This window comes from Glycine soja, chromosome 18 (genome assembly GCF_004193775.1).
Source record: "Glycine soja cultivar W05 chromosome 18, ASM419377v2, whole genome shotgun sequence".
Classification (NCBI taxonomy): domain Eukaryota; kingdom Viridiplantae; phylum Streptophyta; class Magnoliopsida; order Fabales; family Fabaceae; genus Glycine; species Glycine soja.
In genome coordinates, this window is record NC_041019.1 from 53,598,160 (window position 1) to 53,621,379 (window position 23,220).

Genomic DNA, 23,220 nt, shown 5'->3' on the forward strand with positions numbered 1-23,220 from the left:
CATTTAAGTAATATATAAGTTTAATCTTTAATGAAAATTTCTCAATCAAATTTCAAATTAGATTTTTATACTACATTGATCGATTGCATTCATTGTCTTTGATATATATGTTGCATGCTTTTTCTAGAAAGTGATCAGCTACATATTCTCCCAATGACCTTACACAAATTTACACACACGTGTCCCATACTTCTGGCGAGTTTTCGTTTTCTCAAAAATGGAAACATGTTCAGGTCGACAAATCTGTTTCAATTAACTTCAAAGAAAGTACGAACCAAATAGACGAGGGAAGAGATTTGTGGAGAGTACGTAATTCAATTTCTATGCTTTTACAGTAACAAAAGTTGTACTATTTTTTTTATGGCAACAAAATTTATACTATTAACCGATGAAATTATGATAAATTTTTTAAAGTGGAATAAGAATAACTTTAAAAGAATCATTTCTTCTCATTTATTTTCTTAAAATTTAATAATTAAAATTAATTATTCGTTATAATTATTAACTTTCAAGAAAATAAATTATGCAAAAGAAAATTAACGGTGAAAGAATTACTTTTAGAATAATTTAATTTCTCTCCTTTCAAGATAAGTTATTAAATGTTATAATAGTCATGTAAGTTATACTAAACACTAGATGTTGTAGGCTTGCATGCTGCCTTTGATGAAGCCTTCGACACACTCTCATTGTGCTAATATTTGAAGGTTCCAAGAGGTTCTCTGTTCTGATCTTCATTTCAAGGCTATATATATATATATATATATATATATATATATATATATATATATATATATATATATATGCAGTCAGCCAGTACTTCAGGGACTTGGTTAACTTCTGTTATTGAATAAATTACTTCAAATTCTCATGATAAGTACTAGAGATACAATGTATGGGAATATATGGGAGATATAAGATTGATTTTATAATTAAGAAAATAAATCATAAGTTTAATTTTAACAAATTAATAATTAATATCTATAGAAGAAAAAATTATTACCAACATGAACAACTTAATGGTAAGTGAAGCAGTTCATTTAAAGAGATTTTTTTTTTTTACTTTAATCAGAAGAACTATATTTTGAATATTTTTTACAACATATGGTTTTTTGCTTTATTAAAACATGAGATTTAGAGTGTGTTTCGTGTAGTTTATTTTTAAATTTTTTTCTCCTTAAAAGAAGAAGCTGGGCCAAACAATATTTGAATAAAGGTCCTTAAATTTTTAAAAGCTTATTTATTTTACGAAAAGGAGCTTTTAACAAAAGTTCCCTAGAGGAGCTTTGGATGGGCTTTTGCAGAGCTTATATTGCCAAGGCTTCCATCCGATTCAGCGTAAGCCTGTATTCTTCTTCTTCTTTAATTTATTTTTCTAATACAACTTTGGATTGGACTTAATCGATTGTGTGTGCAGTAACAATTTGCTTTTTTTTTTTTTTTTATCATATGCGGTAACAATTTTGCTTCTTAGTGGATTCTTATTTATTCAATTTTTTTTAACGAGATTTGATATTATTGAACTATATTCAAATAATTATTTTTACTTCTTTCAAAATATTATTGTACAATAAATAATTAATAAATATTATTTCAAATCATCACTAAAATAAACTTAAAAACTTAAATGCTTATACTTTAATATTTTAATTTACTTTTATAATCATTAAAATAAATTTATGTAATTAAATTAATTTTGCCCAATATTTTTATTTGATAAATACTTTTTATTAGATAAGATAACTAATTTTAAATAAAATTGATATTTCCAAAAAAATTTACCAAACACCTTTTATATTAAAAAGAGATTTTAAGTTAAAAATAATAAAATATAAAAAACAACTTATACTTATTTTTAAGCTCTAATATTTAATTTTTATTTAAAAGTAAATTTTAAATAAAAATTAAGTTGGGTTAAACACACATTTAGTAGATTTACTTTTAAGCTGACCCAATTAATATGATATGTTGTAGGATTGCATGTCTTGCTCTATAGCTATCAAAACAAGATGGCTTGATTCATTGAGCCTGATCCAACTTTACCTATCTTTTAAATGGGTTAATTCAATCCGATTCACTTAAATTTAATTCTTAAAAAAATAGTTTAATTGGGCTCATCATGGGTCATGGGTTAAACAGGTTGGTCCATCAATTCATCTAAAATTTTTAAAAAAATATTTTCTTTTTTCAAAAAGAAAATTTAACAAAAAAATCAATTTTTTTAGAAAAATAAATTTAAATAAATTAGAAAAAATATTAACTAAATTAAATCTTTCATTATTCATACACCACAACAAGACATATTATCACAAGTTAGAAGCCTTAAACTATAATAACAACTTTTAAAAATAGTTTTGAACAAAACACTAAATAAAATAACGTTGAACAATATTATAAAATGCTAAAAGTATATTTTAGGTAAAGTTTGCTTTATTTATAGTTAAATGAACAAGACACTACCTCTTAAAAAATATTATATTATACTAATTGATGATTTTTTAGATAGATTAGGTGGACCAACCCAACTTACTATGAATCAAGTCATACGTGGATTAGGTTAAATTTTACAGTTAATTATAATATTTTTCCTTTTTTAGATCTGGTTCGACCTGAATCCATAAGAAGCTATATAGATTGACCCGTGGATTTGGATCCATTTTGATAGTTATGTATAAGTGGCTAACAAAACAAAAACATCACTTATATGGTACTATGCAGTAATTGTGTTTACGAAGATGTCTCTCTCACTTTAGTGCATCTTACTGAGAAAAGTGACTCCTATTAAATGATGTATATATGACATGTTCAGTTTAAAGATAAAATAACTAAAAATTATGCTTTAGGTCCACTAATTAAGAAAAAAAAAAATATTTGTTAATAATATTTATAAAAAAAAACCCTCATACATTACTAAAAAAAGTCACAGTACGTTTAGCAAAAAGGCTCAATATATTTAAAGTAATTTTTAAAAAAAAAATTACTTTATATCTCATTTATTTATTGTTGGACCGAGCTTTGTATCAGATTATGTGCAAGTGAGATAAGCTCGAACTCGATCTAAAAGGAAACCATGAGATTGAAATCCTTAGAATCAAGTCGACATTTTATTTATGTCAAATAGATTGCAAGTACTCAGAACAGAAGTTTAGTTCTGTTGAATTGCATCATGGCATGATAACATATTTTGTAGCAAGGGTTGAGAATCAATTAACTTAATTGCTTATAACACATTTTTTCTACCATAGCCCTCTAAAGCTATATTTATGCAGATACTTTGCACTGTTGAAGTAATGATTCAGTCAAAACACATTTTTACATTAACGTTTAGCTCCTCCCCATTCCCGCTCTCTTATCATGCCTGGCTGGAACGAAAGTTCACAAAATCAGTGGTCCCAAAGTTCAAAAAACCACTATAAGTCTATAATCCTGACAGAAAGTTAAATAGAAAAAGAAAAAAAAAAGAAGAAGAAGAAGAAGAAGGAAAAGAAAGGGAAAATAAGAAGAAAAGACTGTTATTTTCACTAACTGCTCTATGTTGTCTTAAGTGGTTGAGAATAAAGGAACGTAATTATATACAATTACTCATATTACCCATGTGTTTAATAGTGTCATGAGATTATTGAAATGGATAATGATAGTTAATTTTACCTCACAAATGATTAATAACCATCGCATGTGGCTGATTACATGTATATATAATTAATTTTATTCCACAAATAGATTCAGAAAAACGAACATGATCATTTGTTTATAATTATCCATAATAATAGTAATATATATAAGATAATTGTAATATCTAACTCTGATTAACTTTATCTCACAAATGATTACTTATGTGGGTGCGGTGGAAGAAGCTTAACAACGGTGGCAAAGAACGTGGTTGGTGGAAAGGGATGAGAGGTTATGTGCATGTGTGTGGTGGTAGAAGGAGTTGCTGTGACATGGCATCGCTTAGGGTGTTGCATTCACCTCACACAGAATCGAAGCAAAGTCATAGAAAGCTCCATTTGTGGTGCACTTCGTTGTGTAAATCCTTGATTATGGTTAGTTGAATTGAAAAGTCGTCTATAGGAATTGAATTTGAAAGGTGTTGGCTTTATAACTTTTAAAAAATACAATAAGAAAAAAGCTTGTAGAAGCTAAAAATCATCACTTTAAATTAATTATTTTGAAATTTAAAATCCTAATGGCATGTCTCTTAAAACATAAAGAATCACAACAACAACAAAAAAAAAAAAGAATTATTAAAACATATATAATAAAGGTAACATTTAACCTAATTTTAAATTCGGCATTCATCATCCTTTATCACATCCCCTTAGACGTAAAAATAGAAGAGCCACTTATTTTACAAAGTTTTTTCTAAGCACAAGTTCCAAAGAGGCAAATATGGGATGTAAAAGATTGCAACCATGAAAAAACTTTCAACCATGGTCAAACATGATCATTGTCATAATGCGCATGCATCCTCCTCTTTCCATAATCCATGACTCATTGACGATCGAGAGCCACATCTTATACTATCAGCACGTACTCGATCGCAAAAGAAATTCGAAATATAACTAGCAAGCAAATGCATGTCTATACTATAGTAAGGTTTTTTTTTTTCCAACAACACAAAAAAGGATAAAAGAAAGGAAGGAAAGAACAATCATATATGATCATGATTATTATAATAAATATACTTGCTCATATATATATTGAAATATGTTTGAAAATTTTAGATCCCTTGCTAGTCTAGTTTCTAATTAAATTCCATTTACCAAAAGAAAAATATATAAGTTCATTAATTTATAAAGCAAAAAAGATGTTTGATCATTTAGAATGCGATAGAGATGGTGAAGCATTGGAGCTTGACGCAGGAGGTGATGGAGGAGACCCATGTCTATGAGGAATGTCACGTGCCACGGCTTGAATGTCAGCACCAGAGGTGGTTGATGGAGCAGCAGCAGCAGCTAGGTATTGACGTAAGTCTATGGCCCTCTGTTGCATGGCCCATGAAGTTTGGCCCAGTGGATCAAAAAGTGAAGACAAATCATAGGTGGTGGCCGGCACTGCCGCAACTGTGGCCGGCGGTAGGTCGGCAATTGAGAAACCGGAGGGTGGTGCTGCCGTTGTTTGCGGTGGTGGAGGAGGTGGTGATGGTTGAGGTAACTCCATTTGAGCAAGGTGGCCATGTAGGTAAGAGAGTTCTGCTTGTAAGCTTACCAGCTGTAGAACAATGAAGGAAAAATAAAAAATGTTTATACATTGTGATTATTTAATTATTGTTTAAAATAAATCCATGGATTATCCTAACTTATGGGTTTAATTACCCATTTAATTCTTATAATTTTCACACTTATTTCTTTTAATCATTGTTAATAAGTGAATTTTTTAGTTTTTAAATTTAATAAGTGAATTTTTTAATTTTTAAAGATTATATTTTAGTTTTCGAAAGATTTTTATTGTCAAAATTTTTTAATTGTGTTAATTAAATTTTTTTAATAAAAGGACCTTTTTTTAGAATTAAAATATAAATTTTAAAAATTAAAAAATTCACTTATTAATTATAAAAACTAAAAAAATAAATTCAGAAACTATAAGTATATAAAAACTAAATAAATAATTAAATCTAACTTATTTTGTTTCTCCATCTGAAGAATTACCTAGGGCGAGAAAATTTCTATGATAGTTTAGCTAAAAGACAGATGACATTGTTTTCAAACAAATTATTTATATAAATAATGTCAAATTTGAGTTAATGATGTCTTTCCGAAACAATGGTCATTTTTTATTTTGGGCACAATTTGTAACCTTTTTTTTATTAATTCAAGACCTGAAACTTGTCCTATTAGATTCACCTAGTACCTTCATGGAAACTATGGAACCTAATCAAAAAGGCCATACCATGGAGAAAATCACATGAAAAGTGAGTCTCCTGAGTAACTAGAAAATAATTTTATATTAGATTTTTCAGTTTTTTGGCTGCTCATGTTACTCATTTTTCACACAATTTTCACCATGTTTGTAGCCCTTTTTGGCTCAAACATTAGTTGGGTGTTTTCATGTAGAAGAATCAAATGGAACAAGTTTAATGTCTTGAATAAGTAAAAGAAAGGGTTCAAAATCGTGCCCCAAAACAAAAATGGTCATTGTTTCATAAGGACAACATTAAGTGAAATTTGAGAGTTAAAGGACCAAAATGAATTTTTAAGAAGATAGAAGACCAAGAATATATTTTAGCCCAAATTATAAAAAAGTACATTTGTGTTCTTGGCTTTTGATACGGGTCAATGCTCATGGCATTTTTTGTTTTAACTTCCACAAACACATCTAAGTGATTGCTTCTGAATATTAATGACATATTTCTTTGACCATGTAGCTTGATCTTTCCACCACATGTATTCATTAGAACTTTCTGTTATTAACATGGACATGTGTGGGCCTTAGAAACAGAAACAAATTTTCAAAATTATTGCACTGATTTTAGCCTATTAATTATTATTCTAAAATTTGGGATTTTAAATATAAATATTTCTGGGTTTTTTCCGATAAGGAAATATTTCTGATCTTAATTTCTCCACCTGTATGTTTTTACTTCTGTTTTATAACTTTTAATACTGTGTTAGTGAACTTTCAGTTTTTGACTTAGTTTTTCCTATATTAACAGCATATTGGTTCTTTTGGTTATCAGGGAAACTTGATTGGTAGAGGAATAATTGAATTTTGTGATGGAGCACCTCCTGTAAGAACTAACTTTATGATCTTATGATATTGCATTTTTATTACTTTTAAAGTCAGAAGAAATCTTGACATTGCATTTTAATGTGGTTCTTTTATGGAGAACTCTTTTTCCTTGAATACATTCTTTATGTTTTTGTAGCTCTTATTTATTATTCTATTTGTACCATATTTTAATTCAATGTAGTGTATTATATTTTTATTCTTTGTTTGTGATACAGGTTAAGAATTTTATATCGCTGGGAGGTCCACATGCTGGTACCGCTTCTATTCCATTATGTGGAGTATGTGCTTGTTCTACTACTGCGCTTAGAAAGTCTCTGCAATTCCTCTATATTCTATTTGTCTTTTGTTAAGGTTAAGTTGGGTAAACATCGTAGATGAACTTCATTCAGCAGATGTTGGCTTTTTATATAGAAATGCCGATACTAATGAAGCATTCTTTCAGCAATATGTTTTATTAATAAGTGTAATAGACAAAGTTGCCTGACCAGATAAATAAGCAGCAGTTTTCAAATTATTCTATTTGTCGTAGACATTGCTATCAATCAGGAAATTGCATGTTTAGAATGGATCTCAACGAATATGTAAATCAATAACAAAGAATGGGAGGATATACTTGTTTTTAATGTCCTTTGGAAGGATAAAATGAAATAATATTTTGTGAACAACAAAAAGAGTGAGGTTGGAATGTGAGCATGCGGCTTGATCCTGCATATTTTTGTTGAACTGCATTTAATTGAATCAGCAGTTGCTTTGGTTGTTGCCTCCTGCTTTGTACATCTTTACTTTTTCCCCTGTATGCCAGGGAACCAAACCCTTCAAAGCTAGTTTCCCATAGTCTGCCCACTCTCCTGCATTTTTTTTAAATCTCAGAATGGAGATCATTTTATTCTCCCTTTCCATTCTTGGCAAGAAACCTTCATTACCTGGGTTCCTAAAATGGGCAGCTCTATAAAAGGTTTAGGATGGTTTTGCTGCCCCCCTTAGATTGGTTTTAATTGATTACAAGATTTTGATAGGATTTTGTAGGAAAGTTAGTTTTAGGCTTAGAGTGCTTCTATTATTGGATGACAAACTTTGAATGCAGTGTTTACAGCCAATGGTGTTGCGGATGATTTAAGAGGAAACAAGGGAAAGATCTATAGTTTTTAGGTTTGGAGTTTTTAAGAAGGACCATGATGGATGACTTGGAGTTACTTTTGAGTTTTGAAGCATGGACACTCCTGCTTGAGATGTCGATCATGTTTCCAACACCAACACCTACATTTCCAAATAAAAAATAATCTTTTGTCAGTTCAGACACTTGAGAGCTGACATTTCTGTATAACTTGATACTTTAGCCGATGCCTCCATATGGCAGCTAGATTCATCAAGGAAGTTAGTATTACAACAACAGCAAAGCCTCATCCCAATAGGTGTCATCGGCTACATGGATCAATGATGTCATTCGGTTTGGTTAAAAAACAAAGGTTCAAGATTATTGTTTACCATGAGATCTCACTTGATGACTTCAAAGTCCTTCTTGGCCTCCTTTTTTTCATGGGACTAAAATACGCAATCTATATTCTCATTGTTGGTGCCTCTCCTGGCCTTCTCACATGACTAAAAACTATGTAACCAAGGAAATTTGTATTTGTTGGAGAGTCGCTTTAATTGTAGTTACCCTTAACTTGCCTTAATTGCGGTCACACCTAGCTCGCCTTAATTGCATTCACTTTGGGCGTTGCTTTAAATTGTAGCCTCAAGGGTGGTGTTTAGTCCCACAAAGATTAGAGATATGGCTTAAATAGAGATTATAAAGCTTGAACAATTCTCATCTTACAAGCTGGTTTTGTAGGATCGAGTTAGCCCGTAATCCCAAATTTTAAGATGGTGTGTAAGCTTATCCTAGATCCATTGTTGGGCCACATGATGTTAATCTATAGATTGAAATCAGGTGCAAAAAATTTTGGCTTGCTACCCTGCATTATAATTTTATATGGAATCAACATGATCTTTTTATTATACTATGTCAATAAATAATAAGCATACTATTGCAATAAGTAATTTATACCCTATCCAATGGTAGGTACTCCATTCTCATTTTCAAAATTATTTTATTTGCTTGGCAAGTCCTTTTTACTGCATGTGGTAGACCATGAAATATCGATCTGGGCAAAAAAAGAACTTGGAAAAAAAGAAACAAACTGACTTAGACAAATTTTTTTTGTTGATAACTCCAGACCAATCAATCGAATATTTTTAATGTTCGTCATATCTGTGATTGAGTAAAAACATTAAAATAATTAAGCTGTTAATTATCTGTAATTTTGTTACAGAGAGTTATCATAGCATGATGTTCTAACATGATTTTGTTTCTTTTTTCTTTCCCAGTCCGAGTCATTATGCACCCTTATTGATGTTGTACTCCAATTAGGGATCTACAGCCGGTTTGCCCAGGTTTCTACTTCAATTTTTCACTCTTTTTATTGTATTCAGATCATAATTATGGTCTTCAGAAAAATGGATGTTTGCATGTCTTACATTCATTTTTTAAATATTTTCCTTTTCAATCTATTAAACTGATGGCTTACTTCCCTTATTTCTTTGTCCAATACTTTGCTGCAGCAAAATCTGGCTCCCAGTGGCTATGTTAAAATACCCATAGTGAGTATAGTCTTGGATTTTTTGAAGTACATTTTGTTTGTTATTATATTTTCATGAAAATTGGTTTTCAATCTTCAAACATTTCAGCCATGCATATATGCAGATTAGATTCCATTGTTTATACTGCAAAAAGTGTGAGAAAACTATGGTTGATAGAATTTGCGACAGAAAACAAAATTGGGAGATGTATGTAATCTGTATTCTGATTATAATCTGAGGGTACATATACATTTATATACAGAAACAGTATTTTAGTATGTGCATTGCAAAGGACAAATTTTATTTGTATATAATTATAATGATAATTCATAATAAATAAATGTTTTTAAATTTATATAAATTATAATTATAATAAAAAATATTTTTAAATATATACAATTTCTTTTGGATTCATAATAAATAATTTAAATCGTGGTATAAGATTATTTTTAAATTGAAATGGATAAGTGGTTAAGAAAATTAAATATAACAGATAAAGATAAAAGAATAGTTTGAGATGATTGAGATATTTTTTGGCTAATTATGGGGATAGTGTGAGAAGCACCTCCCAAGCAGAGAAGAGAGAGAGTATTGAGAATCTCTAGTTAAGAGAGTAAAGAGAGTGAAAGCTTCACTCCAAATTAGGGATTCTAATTTTTAGTGTAGGAGTAGAGATGGTGAGCCACATAATTGGTTGCACAAGTCTAACTGCTATAACTACTATTACAATATATAATAGTAACTACCTGCCAGCTGCAAGTAGTAACAGCTGTCAGCTAAGCACACGCTATAGCTATATCCTAATACAATGCAGTCTTGACCTGCCTTGTGTCAATTATATTCATTTTACTGGAGTAACAATTTCATATAAGTTGCCTTTTGCTGCTAGTTCAATTGTATCTGACACATTACAAAAGTGTTTTGGTTCTCTATCAGTGGTCAATGACATATTCAATCAAATTTCTCCATTATGGACTTATTATAGGTTGCGAACCCATCAAGTGCTTCTATGGCTTACAAATCAGATCAAAGGAAACATAATCTGTTCTTTTATCCTTTTTCAGGATATAGCTGGCTACATTAGGGGTTGTAAGTTCCTTCCAAAGCTTAATAATGAAATAGTTAATAAGAGGAATTCCACCTACAGGCAGCGATTTGCTAGCTTACAGAATTTGATTCTCATAATGGTGCGTTAGAAGAGCTATGTAATCTCCCTCTAATATCTCTTGGTAATTTGGAGTTGTCTAATTTACAACTATTGTGTCAACATGACTGATTCGTATTGCTCTGTCTTGTCTGCATGAAAACTAGTTTGAACAGGATACAATTGTAATACCAAAGGAAACAGCTTGGTTTGGCTATTATCCAAATGGAGCCCTCCATCCCGTTGTACCAGTTCAACAGGTAATTTAAGCATTCCGTATCTGTAGTTAATTGTTGCAAATGTTGCATACTCAACTTCTTAGCTGCTTTGCTGCTGCCTGTGAATCCATAATTCTCTCACCTCCCTCCTCCATGAGATATGAGTGTATGACAACTGACTGTGGATCACCTCTGGTACATCGGCCTCCATTGGAAGAGAGACCACCTCAATGAAGCAAGAGTAAATGCCTTAGTTTAAATATGAAAAATAAAATAATTAAACGTCAAAGAATGGCTTCTTGGATATAGGCATTTTACTAAATACAGGAATAGAATACATTAAAACAGAATCAACAACAGAAGTCCGATCTTCCTCTTCGTTTTTTCTACGTCTGATGCAACAAAGGCTCCAATCTTCCTCTTTTTTTTCTCTTCCTTTTCTTTCTTCTTCCTCTCCTTCCTCTTTCCTTTTATTTGCTTTCTGATTTCCACAATGGAAATCCCTTGACAGGTTTCTTATATATTTTATTTTTTTTATTATTTATTCTATAGGGCTGTGCAAAAAAAGGTTTGAACCAAACCATTATTATGTAACCGGTTTGGCTCTAAACTGGTTTCATTCAGGTTCAATCCTAGTTTTTGCACACCCCAAGCCTCAAATTACTCAAATTGCATATTTTCCCTTGTTTTCTCTTTTTTATTGCATATTAGACCTTAATACTAATACTACCATTTACTTAAAACATAAGTTAAATTATATTATATTAGTATATTACTATATACTTGACATCTACCAGGGAAAAAGAAATAACAGGTATCACATTATAAACTGTTAGAGTAGTTAAATTAGTTAGGTTTTTTATAAATAAAGCAGAAGTAGGTAGGGGAACCTAAGCAGTTGATAAGTTAGGTTTTGGTGGGTAAGTCTAGCTGGAGGCTTCTACTGTAAGCCATTCTTGCTCTTTACTTTAGGTTCCACTGGTCCAGCATAGGAAGAGAATATTCAATATAACCTCCTTTCTTGATTTCTCTTAGTATTTACATTCTAAACCAGTATTCTATCTGTTATCATCAACCATTATCCTTGTTTAATCTGATATGTATTGGCTTTTGTTCCCCGTCATAGTATTGGAAAAGAAGCTGCCTGGAGTGAGAAACAACCTGACTCTCCTCCGTTGCCTGATTACTATTCTATTACCGTCTGGAGCTCTTTCATTGCCTCTCACAAATCTTGATTCTTTCTGAGCAATTCTTATTTTAGAAAGGTTGGAGTAATATAAGTCTCCAGGGTAGTGTAGATTGAGGGCAGAGAAATTGAACTTTTTCTATCACAGGCTAACTTTGCGATAAACATTTGCTCCATAAGCATTAATTTGGCCACTTACTATAGAGAGAAATATTGAAATGTTCAGATCATAATAGGTTCTTCTCAAGGAATATGATGCTGTAAAATTCTTATATAAACTTTGTGGATTTTTTTAAAAAATTAAATGAGCTTGCTATAGCTTTCAATGATTGAAATGAAAAAATAACTCCATGGCCTGATGCTCGCATGAGCAGTTTCTTACCAAATGATTGCATTATCTTGTCTTCTATTGTAGCAGTTAATTATTTTCTTTTTAATGCATGCTTTCAACCCTATTTTATCCTTTTACATATGTTTGTTCTATCATATTTCATATTCAGACATTTGATATCTTTGTTTTGTGCAGACTGAGCTCTACATTGATGATTGGATAGGTTTGAGAGCTCTTGACGAAGCTGGGAAAGTTAAATTTGTTAACGTATCGGGAGATCATCTAGATATCTCTCGTAGTGACATGAAAACTTATATAGTGCCGTATTTAACTGATGAAGCATCAATTGTTCCAAGGCCAAAACTAAAACATTCTTCTGGTTGGATTTCTTCCATTTGGAGCTCTCTGGCGGAAATGTTTGGACTCAACGAAGATTTGGAAGTTCTTTCAAATGATATTTAGATTTAAAAAAAGGTGTAAAAGCAATGATTTTTTTTTTGTGTGTGTGTGTGTGGGCATGAAACTGTTGGTCTACTTTGAGATTGAATGAGAAACCAGGAAGTCAAGTTTGATGAAGAAGAGTGATAAAGTGTCAAGTAGATGAAGATTTGGAAACAAGAATTTGAAAATTCCAAAGTCAGAAAATAGTTACCAGCAGTTATTGAGAGTGTTTCTCAAATCAACTCAGATGTAAAGATCTTAGATAATCGATCCTGGGCATTTAGATGTGCTTGCATAAGGTTTCTTGATTGTTAAGAGCCAAAAATCTATGAATAGGACTCTTTGTAAATCATTTTTGTTGTTGAAAAATATTATGCAAACACTCGGCAATACTTAGCATGCCTCACACACTGAAATGACTTTGGTTTCCTGAGTCAAGGGTATGTTTTCAACCACATTTAAATAAAAGTCTTTACATTCTTGCCATTTACTCGCTTCCATTTATTTCTTAAGTTCTTTACATTTCAAGTCATTTAATTTTTTTGAAATTCTTCTTCTACTAGCTTCCTTTTTGTTTTAATCTTCGATTTACATTTCATGCTAGTTTTTAGGTTTTTTGAAGCAAGGAACCATATAAAAGCTGGAAAAAGTCCACGAAAGAAATATTAATGATTCTTATAAATCACTAAATGGTAAATGGCCTGAAAATACCCATTTTATTCACTTTTCATTCAATATATTTACTTTTTAGTTACTCGTTTAATTATATAATTTCCTTCTTATCTCTTCATGTTTTAAGTTATTTATTCAAACTTACTTTACTGTGAGTTACATTTTAAGAAATTTAAGTTTTCTATAGATCTTTGTAGTTTTATTTCCTTTAAATTTCAAAATATTTTTTCACTTCATATTTATTGTTTCCAATTTAATACATTTTTTTTTCAATTCATGCAATTACATTTGCAGTTTATTTAAATTCTTGTTTCTTTATGAAATTAACAAGTTTTCATTACATTTCGTTTTATTTAAGGATTCAAGTAATTATAGTTTGGGAAATTTTTTTAATTATTGTTATAACTATAGAATTTACAAATTGGCACATTTTGGATTTACATTACAATATTACATGTTAGAATCATAATTATATGTTTTATATAAAAGATTGCATGCTTGTTCAAGCACACAAAACCAAAATATGATCAAAATTGATTTTAACAAATTGAATTTAGATAAATGTTTGTGCTTCAAAATCTTGAATTCTTGAACAGAGATTTTGACTCGTGTTTGATAAATCAATCTAATAACTTTTAAGTTATTTCTACTAGTTTATAATTTTTAACTTTTGAGCTCTTAACTTACAAGTTTAAGCTAGTTATAAGTTAATTTTATCAAACACGTAAACTAATTCAGTACATATTTTTTATTCGTTTGCATATAATTCAATCTTACATATAATTTTAATAAATTATAATAAGCCTTTAAAAATCATATAATTTCAATAAATTTTATATTTTGAATAAAGTTGTATGTGAATTTTATATACATATCTATTATCACTGATTGAGGAGGAGTTTGTTTTCGATTTTGCTCCTCAACTAATTAAAACAATAAACTATATTTAAGTACTTTTTCAAAATTAACAAATAAAATGTAAATTCTTTGGTTAATTATTTTAACACTTGTTTCCTTATAATAACAAACCATTTTATTGTTCAATAACACAAACTGCGCAGTTTGACTTGGTATAACAAAACTATTCCCATTGCTTTCGGAGAGTTATTATGAAAACAATGATCTTCATCAAATGACATCAAAGTTCTACTTCATACACCAAGGTTTTGGAATAGTTTCCTTTGTTTAGGTAAGAAATTGATGTTATGTTTCTTGAGATTCTTCTCATTTGATGTATAATAGTTAAATGTTGATGATGATCAAACCATCATAATTGAAGTCACGATCATAATAGGTTCTTTGATTCTTGATATACAGTTACCATGGATCCCTTTAAAGGACAAGGAGGCATTCAGATGCTGCTAATTGCTGAACAAGAAGCCCAACATATTGTTTCTAACGCAAGAAATTGTAAGATCCCATTTTTTTTATATTTTTTATAATCTTGTTATCAAGGTTTTAAAAAATGGTCTCAACCATAATTTTGACAATAATGTAAAAGTTTTTTAAGTGTTTGCAACCCCAACATAACTACAATTGTGGTTGCATTTGCCTATAATTTCTCACAACATCAAGAAATACGACGAAAAGTCAACCATCACCATGAAATATAAAGTCGTACTTGTTATATATATAGCATTATTTAATATGAATGAATGAATTTTCTGTTCAATTTTTCAGTAAGGACCCAAAGGTTAAAGCAGGCAAAGGATGAGGTAGAGAGGGAGGCAGCACAGTATAGATCTCACATGGAAGATGAGTATCAAAAGTTAATTTCAGAGGTATAAAATGGTGTCTAAGGTATCATAGATCAAAATTTAAAAAATGTCATGTTTTCATTGGATTCATGATATTTCTCTGCTTTGTTATTGGATTGAGTTTTCTTAGAACACTGGGAGTTCTGGATCTAATGTAAAAAGGCTTGAGGAGGAGACAGATGCTAAGATTAAAAATTTAAAGAAATCAACTTCAAAGATCTCATCAGAGGTGGTTGACATGCTACTCAAGTATGTTACAAATATCAAAACATAATGGCCTAAGGTGAGTATCCTAATTCCTCTTTCTAAGTATTGAATTTCACAGAACTCAATGAGGGGTTGTTCATTTAACTTGATTCATATTTTTGTATAATAATTACCAATAATGAAACTTTGTCACCTTTTTCTCACTAATTACTAATTATTTTATATGATAAGTTTATTAATTTTTATAAAAATTACCTTAAAAATTATACTGACAATGATTTACATGAATAATGTATAATCATTATACTCTTTCTGAATGCAAACTACATACACTTTAATTCTAAATTTTTTGATTGATTAATTCAATAATATAATAAAAGTCTATGTAAGACTACAATGAAATGCAAATGAATCAATGATAAACAATGGCTTGATGATCACATATAATATCATGGAAAATGTTCTTTAGTACTGCGAAAAACATTTCCTGAAAAAGTTACGAAGAGATGTGATTAGTTAAAAACTTAAAAAGAGAAATATGCAATTATGTAAAAATCTTTTCACAACAACCCCACCTTGTATGGTTATGAATCTCTACTTTTCGTACTCTAGTTCTTCACATGTTTCTCGTACTAAATAGCATTGCTTAAATATCATTTATTAGGGATGTATTGTCTTTCTAATTATTCTTTGCTGTCGCTGTATATATTTATGGTTAGTGTGTTCTTATGATTCAGTAGTTGCTGAAGACGCCAAGATAAAGAGTCATCACCTACAATAAAATTAACAGGCAGACTTTGGAAGATTCATCTGATGAAGATTATTTGTTGTTTCACTTTGGGTTGAGATAGTCTTGGCCACAAAATTCCTGCCTTCAATAATTAATTATTCTGTCACAAAGTGAACAAAAGTATTTTTTTTCCTCTCGTATTTGGTATAATTATGTGTTTTAGTAACTTCTTTATAATGTTTAGAATGTTTATGTGAAATATGGAACTCTTTTATCTTTTGTGTGAAATAACTAATCAAGAGACAATCATCTGGATTAGAGATCTTGCATTTGTTGTAGTACAAAGCAGAAGACAATTTCTATTATTTTATTGTGACAGTGGAGAAAATTCAAAGCAATGAGACATAGAAAAGTGATGAGCAACAACAAATTAGAAATTAATTGTAAGTGAGTTTTGTTCAATTGGTAAAATTGAAATTTGTGGGTTGGATTCCTCCATTGCCTGTTATACATGTGCTATTTAAATTAACCACTTTTCAAACAATAACACGTAATTGATTAATCATTTGTTATGCACATTAAATTTAATTAAAATGTATGACAATGTAATTATTTTTTATACTTTCATTCAATTATTGGACTAGTGCTTCAGAGGGGGCTTTTTATTGACTAATTAACAAATTAAATATTATCTTCATCCCATAACTATTCATATTTAAGGTTAATGTATATTAATTGAGAAATATTTAATGATTGTAAAGTATAATTATATTTGAATTTAAATATCCTTATTAATAGTATTTTATTGCCGGTGATAAAACATCAATAGTTATGAAAAAATGTAGCATTAAATAAGGGTATAATTAAGAAAAGAAAACTAACTAGACTTTAAATTTCTAAAATATCAATTGTTTTTAGGATAAAAAAAAGACCAAAATACCAATAGTTACGAGAAGGAGAAAGTAACTTGAGAAAAAAAACTTAAAATCAAACGGAAATCAACTACGTCAATTCATGCAGTAGTTTTTGTCAATTCTTTTGTACTGAGTTGTATTTTTCACAATAATTGTTTGTGATATACAATAATATTGTTGACTTTTTTAACAAATTTTTTTAAAGTAATATTTAAAACCATTTTTAATTGATTAATTATGTAAGACTCTTTATACCGATAGGATATAAAAATTAAACCATGCACATTTGTCATGCGTATTGTATGAATTAGTATACAATTTAAAACTAGATATTATGTTGGACATTTTAGTGTAATTGATCTCTTTATTATGTTAAAATAAGAGTGCACGCTTGTTTTAATGTAATAACGAGATGTTCGGTTTAGGCAAAAGGTTGGAAGTTACATGGAAGTTACTAACTTCCATCAACGGTTGGAAGTTACATGGAAGTTACTAAAACTTCCATTAACGGCAATTTTTTAAAAATAAATAACTTCCATCAACCGCCAAAAACTACCGGTTCTTTGATTATAAATAATCATTCTGGTTCAGAAAGCATAACTATGTAAAAAACTCACAAGACCAAAACAAAACTCTTGAATTATAATCTTCTGATTTTATCCGATTGAACAATTTTGGTTGAACCCCGAAATTTGATTCAATCTGAAAGTGTTTATACACGACTTCAGATTTATCCAGGATTATCTCGATTTTCAAAATTAACCAACAAAAGATTGAATCAAATCTTTCGAGATGACGAACGATAGTTCGAAGATGACAAGCAAGTTTGCAAAGTTGGACAAGTTTGAAGGGCAGGATTTCAGAAGATGGCAGAAGAAGATGCACTTTCTCTTGACAACATTGAATGTGGTGTATGTGCTGAGTACACCAATGCCGGTGTATATGGAAGGCGAAACTCTGGATCAAACAAGGAAGCGTTCGAAATGGGAGAACGACGATTACATTTGTCGTGGACACATTCTGAACGGTATGTCTGACTCTCTCTTTGATATTTATCAAAATGTTGAGTCTGCTAAGGAATTATGGGACTCTCTTGAATCCAAGTATATGGCAGAAGATGCCTCAAGTAACAAATTCTTAGTTAGTAATTTCTTTAATTACAAAATGATTGATTCGAGGCCTGTTATGGAACAATATAATGAACTGCTGCGGATTTTGGGTCAGTTTACTCAACATGATTTGAAAATGGATGAATCCATTGCAGTTTCATCTATAATTGATAAACTGCCTTCTTCTTGGAAAGACTTCAAGCATACCTTGAAACATAAGAAGGAAGAGTTGACTCTGGTTCAACTCGGTAGTCATTTCATGATTGAGGAGTCGCTGAGGGCTCAGGAAATTGACAAAGTCAATGATAAAACCATAGCAGGTTCCTCTTCCGTTAATATGGTAGAGGAAAGTGGAACAGTTAAGCAAAATTACAATGCTAAAGGTAATAAACGAAAATTTCAAGGAAATAAGAACAAAGGTCCAAACAAACAGACAAAATTGTCATGTTGGAAGTGTGGGAAACCTGGTCATTTAAAGAGGGATTGCCGGGTGTTCAAAGGAAAGAACAAGGCTGGTCCAAGTGGGTCTAATGATCCTGAAAAGCAACAAGGTCAGATTGTAGTGAATAATTTTAATTCGAATACGAATTCAAATTATGTATCACTAATATCTGATGCATTCTATGTGCAGGATGATGACGTTGCTTGGTGGTTTGATTCGGGAGCAACAAGCCATGTGTGCAAAGATCGTCGTTGGTTCAAGGAATTTAGACCAATCGATGATGGCTCTATTGTGAAGATGGGCAATGTTGCAACTGAACCAATCCTAGGATTAGGTTGTGTGAATTTAGTTTTTACTTCCGGAAAAAGTTTGTATTTGGATAATGTCTTATTTGTACCTGGTATTCGTAAGAACTTATTGTATGGTATGGTTTTAAATAATTGTGGTTTCAAGCAAGTACTTGAAAGTGACAAGTACATCTTGTCAAGACATGGTTCGTTTGTTGGATTTGGTTATCGTTGTAATGGAATGTTTAAATTAAACATTGATGTTCCTTTTGTTCATGAATCTGTTTGTATGGCCTCGTGTAGTTCTATAACTAATATGACAAAATCAGAAATTTGGCATGCTAGATTAGGACATGTTCATTACAAAAGATTAAAAGATATGTCAAAAACAAGTATGATTCCTCCTTTTGATATGAACATTGAAAAATGCAAAACTTGCATGTTGACCAAGATCACTAGGAAACCTTTTAAGGATGTTAAAAGTGAGACTAAAGTCTTAGACCTTATTCATAGTGATTTGTGTGATTTGCATGCTACTCCATCATTAGGTCATAAAAAATATCTTGTTACTTTTATTGATGATGCATCAAGGTATTGTTATGTATATTTATTAAATACAAAAGATGAAGCTCTTGATAAATTTAAAATTTATAAGAAAGAGGTAGAACTTCATCAAAATGGGCTAATCAAAACTCTTCGTACGGATAGGGGAGGTGAGTATTATGATCCGGTTTATTTTCAATCTACTGGAATAATACATCAAACTACAGCTCCCTATACACCACAACAGAATGGTGTAGCCGAAAGGAAGAATAGAACCTTGAAAGAAATGGTGAATTCCATGTTATCCTATTCGGGTTTAAGTGAAGGATTTTGGGGTGAGGCTATGTTGACAGCCTGTTACTTGTTGAACCGAATTCCTAACAAAAGGAATAAGGTTACCCCATATGAACTTTGGCACAAAAAGACACCAAATTTGAGTTATCTCAAAATTTGGGGATGTAGGGCTGTAGTCAGGCTTACAGAACCTAAAAGGAAAACCATAGGTGAAAGAGGTATAGATTGCATATTTATTGGATATGCTGAACATTCTAAAGCATATAGATTCTATGTGCTAGAATCTAATGATTCTGTTGCTGTGAACTCGGTTATAGAGTCACGGGATGCTATCTTTGATGAACAAAGGTTTACATCTATACCTAGGCCAAAGGACATGAATTCCATGTCGAAAGTCTCAGTTAATATTGAGGATATACCTTCAACTAGTACTGAAACTAGAAAGAGTACGAGAGTAAGAAAGGCTAAGTCATTTGGTGATGACTTTCAACTCTATTTGGTTGAAGGGTCAAGGAATGATATTGAATTTCAATATCAATATTGCCTTAATGTTGAGGAAGACCCAAAGACTTTTAGTGAAGCAATGGCTTCAAGGGATGCTGTATTCTGGAAAGAAGCAATCCAAAGTGAGATGGATTCCATCATGCAAAATAATACATGGAAATTGGTTGACTTACCTCCTGGATGTAAGCCATTAGGATGTAAGATGATCTTTAGGAGAAAGATGAAAGTGGATGGTACTGTTGACAAGTACAAAGCCAGATTGGTTATCCAAGGCTTTAGGCAAAAGGAGGGTATTGATTTTTTCGATACATATGCTCCTGTTGCTAGGATATCCACTATTAGACTGTTGTTAGCACTTGCTGCTATCCACAATCTGATGATTCACCAAATGGATGTGAAAACTGCATTCTTAAATGGTGAATTGGATGAAGAGATATACATGAAACAACCTGAAGGGTTTGTTATGCCAGGAAATGAAAATAAGGTGTGTAAACTGATGAAATCTCTTTATGGCTTGAAACAAGCGCCTAAGCAATGGCATCAAAAATTTGATGAGGTTGTGTTGTCTAGTGGTTTTGTTATAAACCAAGCAGATAAATGTCTATACAGCAAGTTTGATACTCATGGCAAAGGAGTTATCATTTGTCTGTATGTAGACGACATGTTGATCTTTGGTACCGACCAAGATCAAGTTGATGAAACTAAGGCATTTTTGTCTTCTAAGTTTGATATGAAAGATATGGGGGAGGCGGATGTGATCTTAGGAATAAAGATCAAACGTGGAAACAATGGTATTTCCATCTCTCAATCACATTATATTGAGAAGATATTGGAGAAATTTAATTTTAAAGATTGTTCTCCGGTAAGTACTCCCATTGATCCTAACCTGAAGCTATTACCTAATAAAGGTGTAGCAGTGTCTCAACTTGAATACTCAAGGGCGATAGGATCACTCATGTATGCAATGATTAGTACTAGGCCTGATATAGCTTATGTTGTTGCTAAACTCAGTAGGTTTACAAGTAATCCTAGTTCTCATCATTGGCAAGCTATGAATAGAGTATTCAAGTACTTAAAGGGAACCATTGACTATGGTTTGACATATACTGGATTTCCTTCGGTTATTGAAGGTTACTCTGATGCAAGTTGGATAACCAATATGGAGGATTATTCATCCACAAGTGGTTGGGTATTCCTCCTTGGAGGAGGTGCTATCTCTTGGGCATCCAATAAACAGACCTGCATTACAAATTCAACAATGGAATCTGAATTTGTAGCTTTAGCAGCTGCTGGTAAAGAAGCTGAGTGGCTAAGAAATCTAATCTATGAGATTCCATTGTGGCCCAAACCTATACCTCCCATGTCTATCAGGTGTGATAGTCAGGCAACTTTGGCTAAGGCATATAGTCAAGTGTATAATGGGAAGTCTAGACACTTGGGTGTTAGACACAACATGGTTCAGGAGTTAATCATGCATGGTGTGATATCAGTGGAGTTTGTGAGAACTCAGCATAATTTGGCCGATCATTTAACCAAAGGGTTAAGTAGAGATCTCGTAAAAAGGTCGGCTGTGGGATTAGGATTAAAGTCCATCTGAAATATCTTATGTTAAGATACCCAATTCCCATCTAATATGACATTAGGTGCTGAATTCAATGTGGAAAGCTTAACATGTAGAGATTGGAACACATCATCGAAAGTATCCCAAAAGGAATGTGTTCGGTTCTGTAAGTTAAGGAGGTTGAAGTATAACTTCTCAATGGTTCTTTTGAAAAATTGCATTTACAGGTGCAAGAAAGAAAAGGACTACCTATATAAGCATGAAGTTTAGCCGCTTCAAGAAGCTGGGACTTGGCTTTGATATGCTTATGAAGGATAGGGACACAGGCTAGTAAAACTAGTGTCGAGCAAGAGTAATGTTATAAACTATTGTGCAGATTATCTTCATGTATTCATTATGAATAGAAAGGGTTCAATCCTTAGTGACACCCTGATATTCGAATATTTGAAACGTGTAATTTGCTAAGATGAAATTCAATCGTCACGATATTTCATCTATGCAGTAGTTTGTGGTATGTTATGACTTTGGTGATTTGATCGGTAATTACACTAAAATGGGGGAGGTTTGTTGGACATTTTAGTGTAATTGATCTCTTTATTATGTTAAAATAAGAGTGCACGCTTGTTTTAATGTAATAACGAGATGTTCGGTTTAGGCAAAAGGTTGGAAGTTACATGGAAGTTACTAACTTCCATCAACGGTTGGAAGTTACATGGAAGTTACTAAAACTTCCATTAACGGCAATTTTTTAAAAATAAATAACTTCCATCAACCGCCAAAAACTACCGGTTCTTTGATTATAAATAATCATTCTGGTTCAGAAAGCATAACTATGTGAAAAACTCACAAGACCAAAACAAAACTCTTGAATTATAATCTTCTGATTTTATCCGATTGAACAATTTTGGTTGAACCCCGAAATTTGATTCAATCTGAAAGTGTTTATACACGACTTCAGATTTATCCAGGATTATCTCGATTTTCAAAATTAACCAACATATTATGTAATTGATAAGGAATGTATGTATAAAATTATCAATAATGTTAAAATTAGTATACTTTTAACAGTACAATTTAGTAATTCTTTCCAGTAGGAATTATAAAAGGATGATTTGGTGGTGGTTGAAGGGAAAAAGAGAGAGGTAGAGACCTTGGATTCAAATTTCTTCCACTAACAAATTAACATCTAACATTCATCTTAAAAAAAAAAATCCTTCATTGTAAATAATTCTTCAAATACTATCTTTTAAGGATGGCAATATCAGAGAATTTGTTGATCTACTCATATTTTTAATTATCTTACAATTTTAATTATCTAAAGTATCCTTTATTAACTAATCAAGTTTTTTACTACTTAAACTTATCATATCTTGTGTTGTGTATCAATATCATAACATATCATTTAAAACAAGATACTTTTATGACAATGATGATGATAAGAACAAAATTTGATATACAATTTTTTTTCTCCCTACTTGTTTTATCTTTCAACTGCGCACTCTCAATTCCTATTTAACATTTTGTTACAGCAT

The 23,220-nt window shown here is 31.1% G+C and overlaps 2 protein-coding genes across 2 annotated transcripts; one reads left to right on the forward strand and one right to left on the reverse strand.

Annotated features, from left to right (window-relative positions):
- Positions 1-4,812: 4,812 nt before the first annotated feature.
- On the reverse strand, positions 4,813-5,157 carry LOC114397411 (LOB domain-containing protein 18-like). The gene has a single exon (XM_028359453.1). The coding sequence runs from the start codon at positions 5,155-5,157 to the stop codon at positions 4,813-4,815; it is 345 nt and encodes a 114-aa protein (XP_028215254.1).
- A 124-nt stretch (positions 5,158-5,281) lies between these two features.
- LOC114397412 (palmitoyl-protein thioesterase 1-like) lies at positions 5,282-13,158 on the forward strand. Its single transcript, XM_028359454.1, has 8 exons — positions 5,282-5,302; positions 6,650-6,724; positions 6,942-7,004; positions 9,097-9,162; positions 9,331-9,369; positions 10,413-10,535; positions 10,660-10,752; positions 12,423-13,158. The coding sequence occupies exons 1-8, from the start codon at positions 5,282-5,284 to the stop codon at positions 12,687-12,689; spliced, it is 747 nt and encodes a 248-aa protein (XP_028215255.1). The 3' UTR covers positions 12,690-13,158.
- The last annotated feature ends 10,062 nt before the right edge of the window (positions 13,159-23,220 follow it).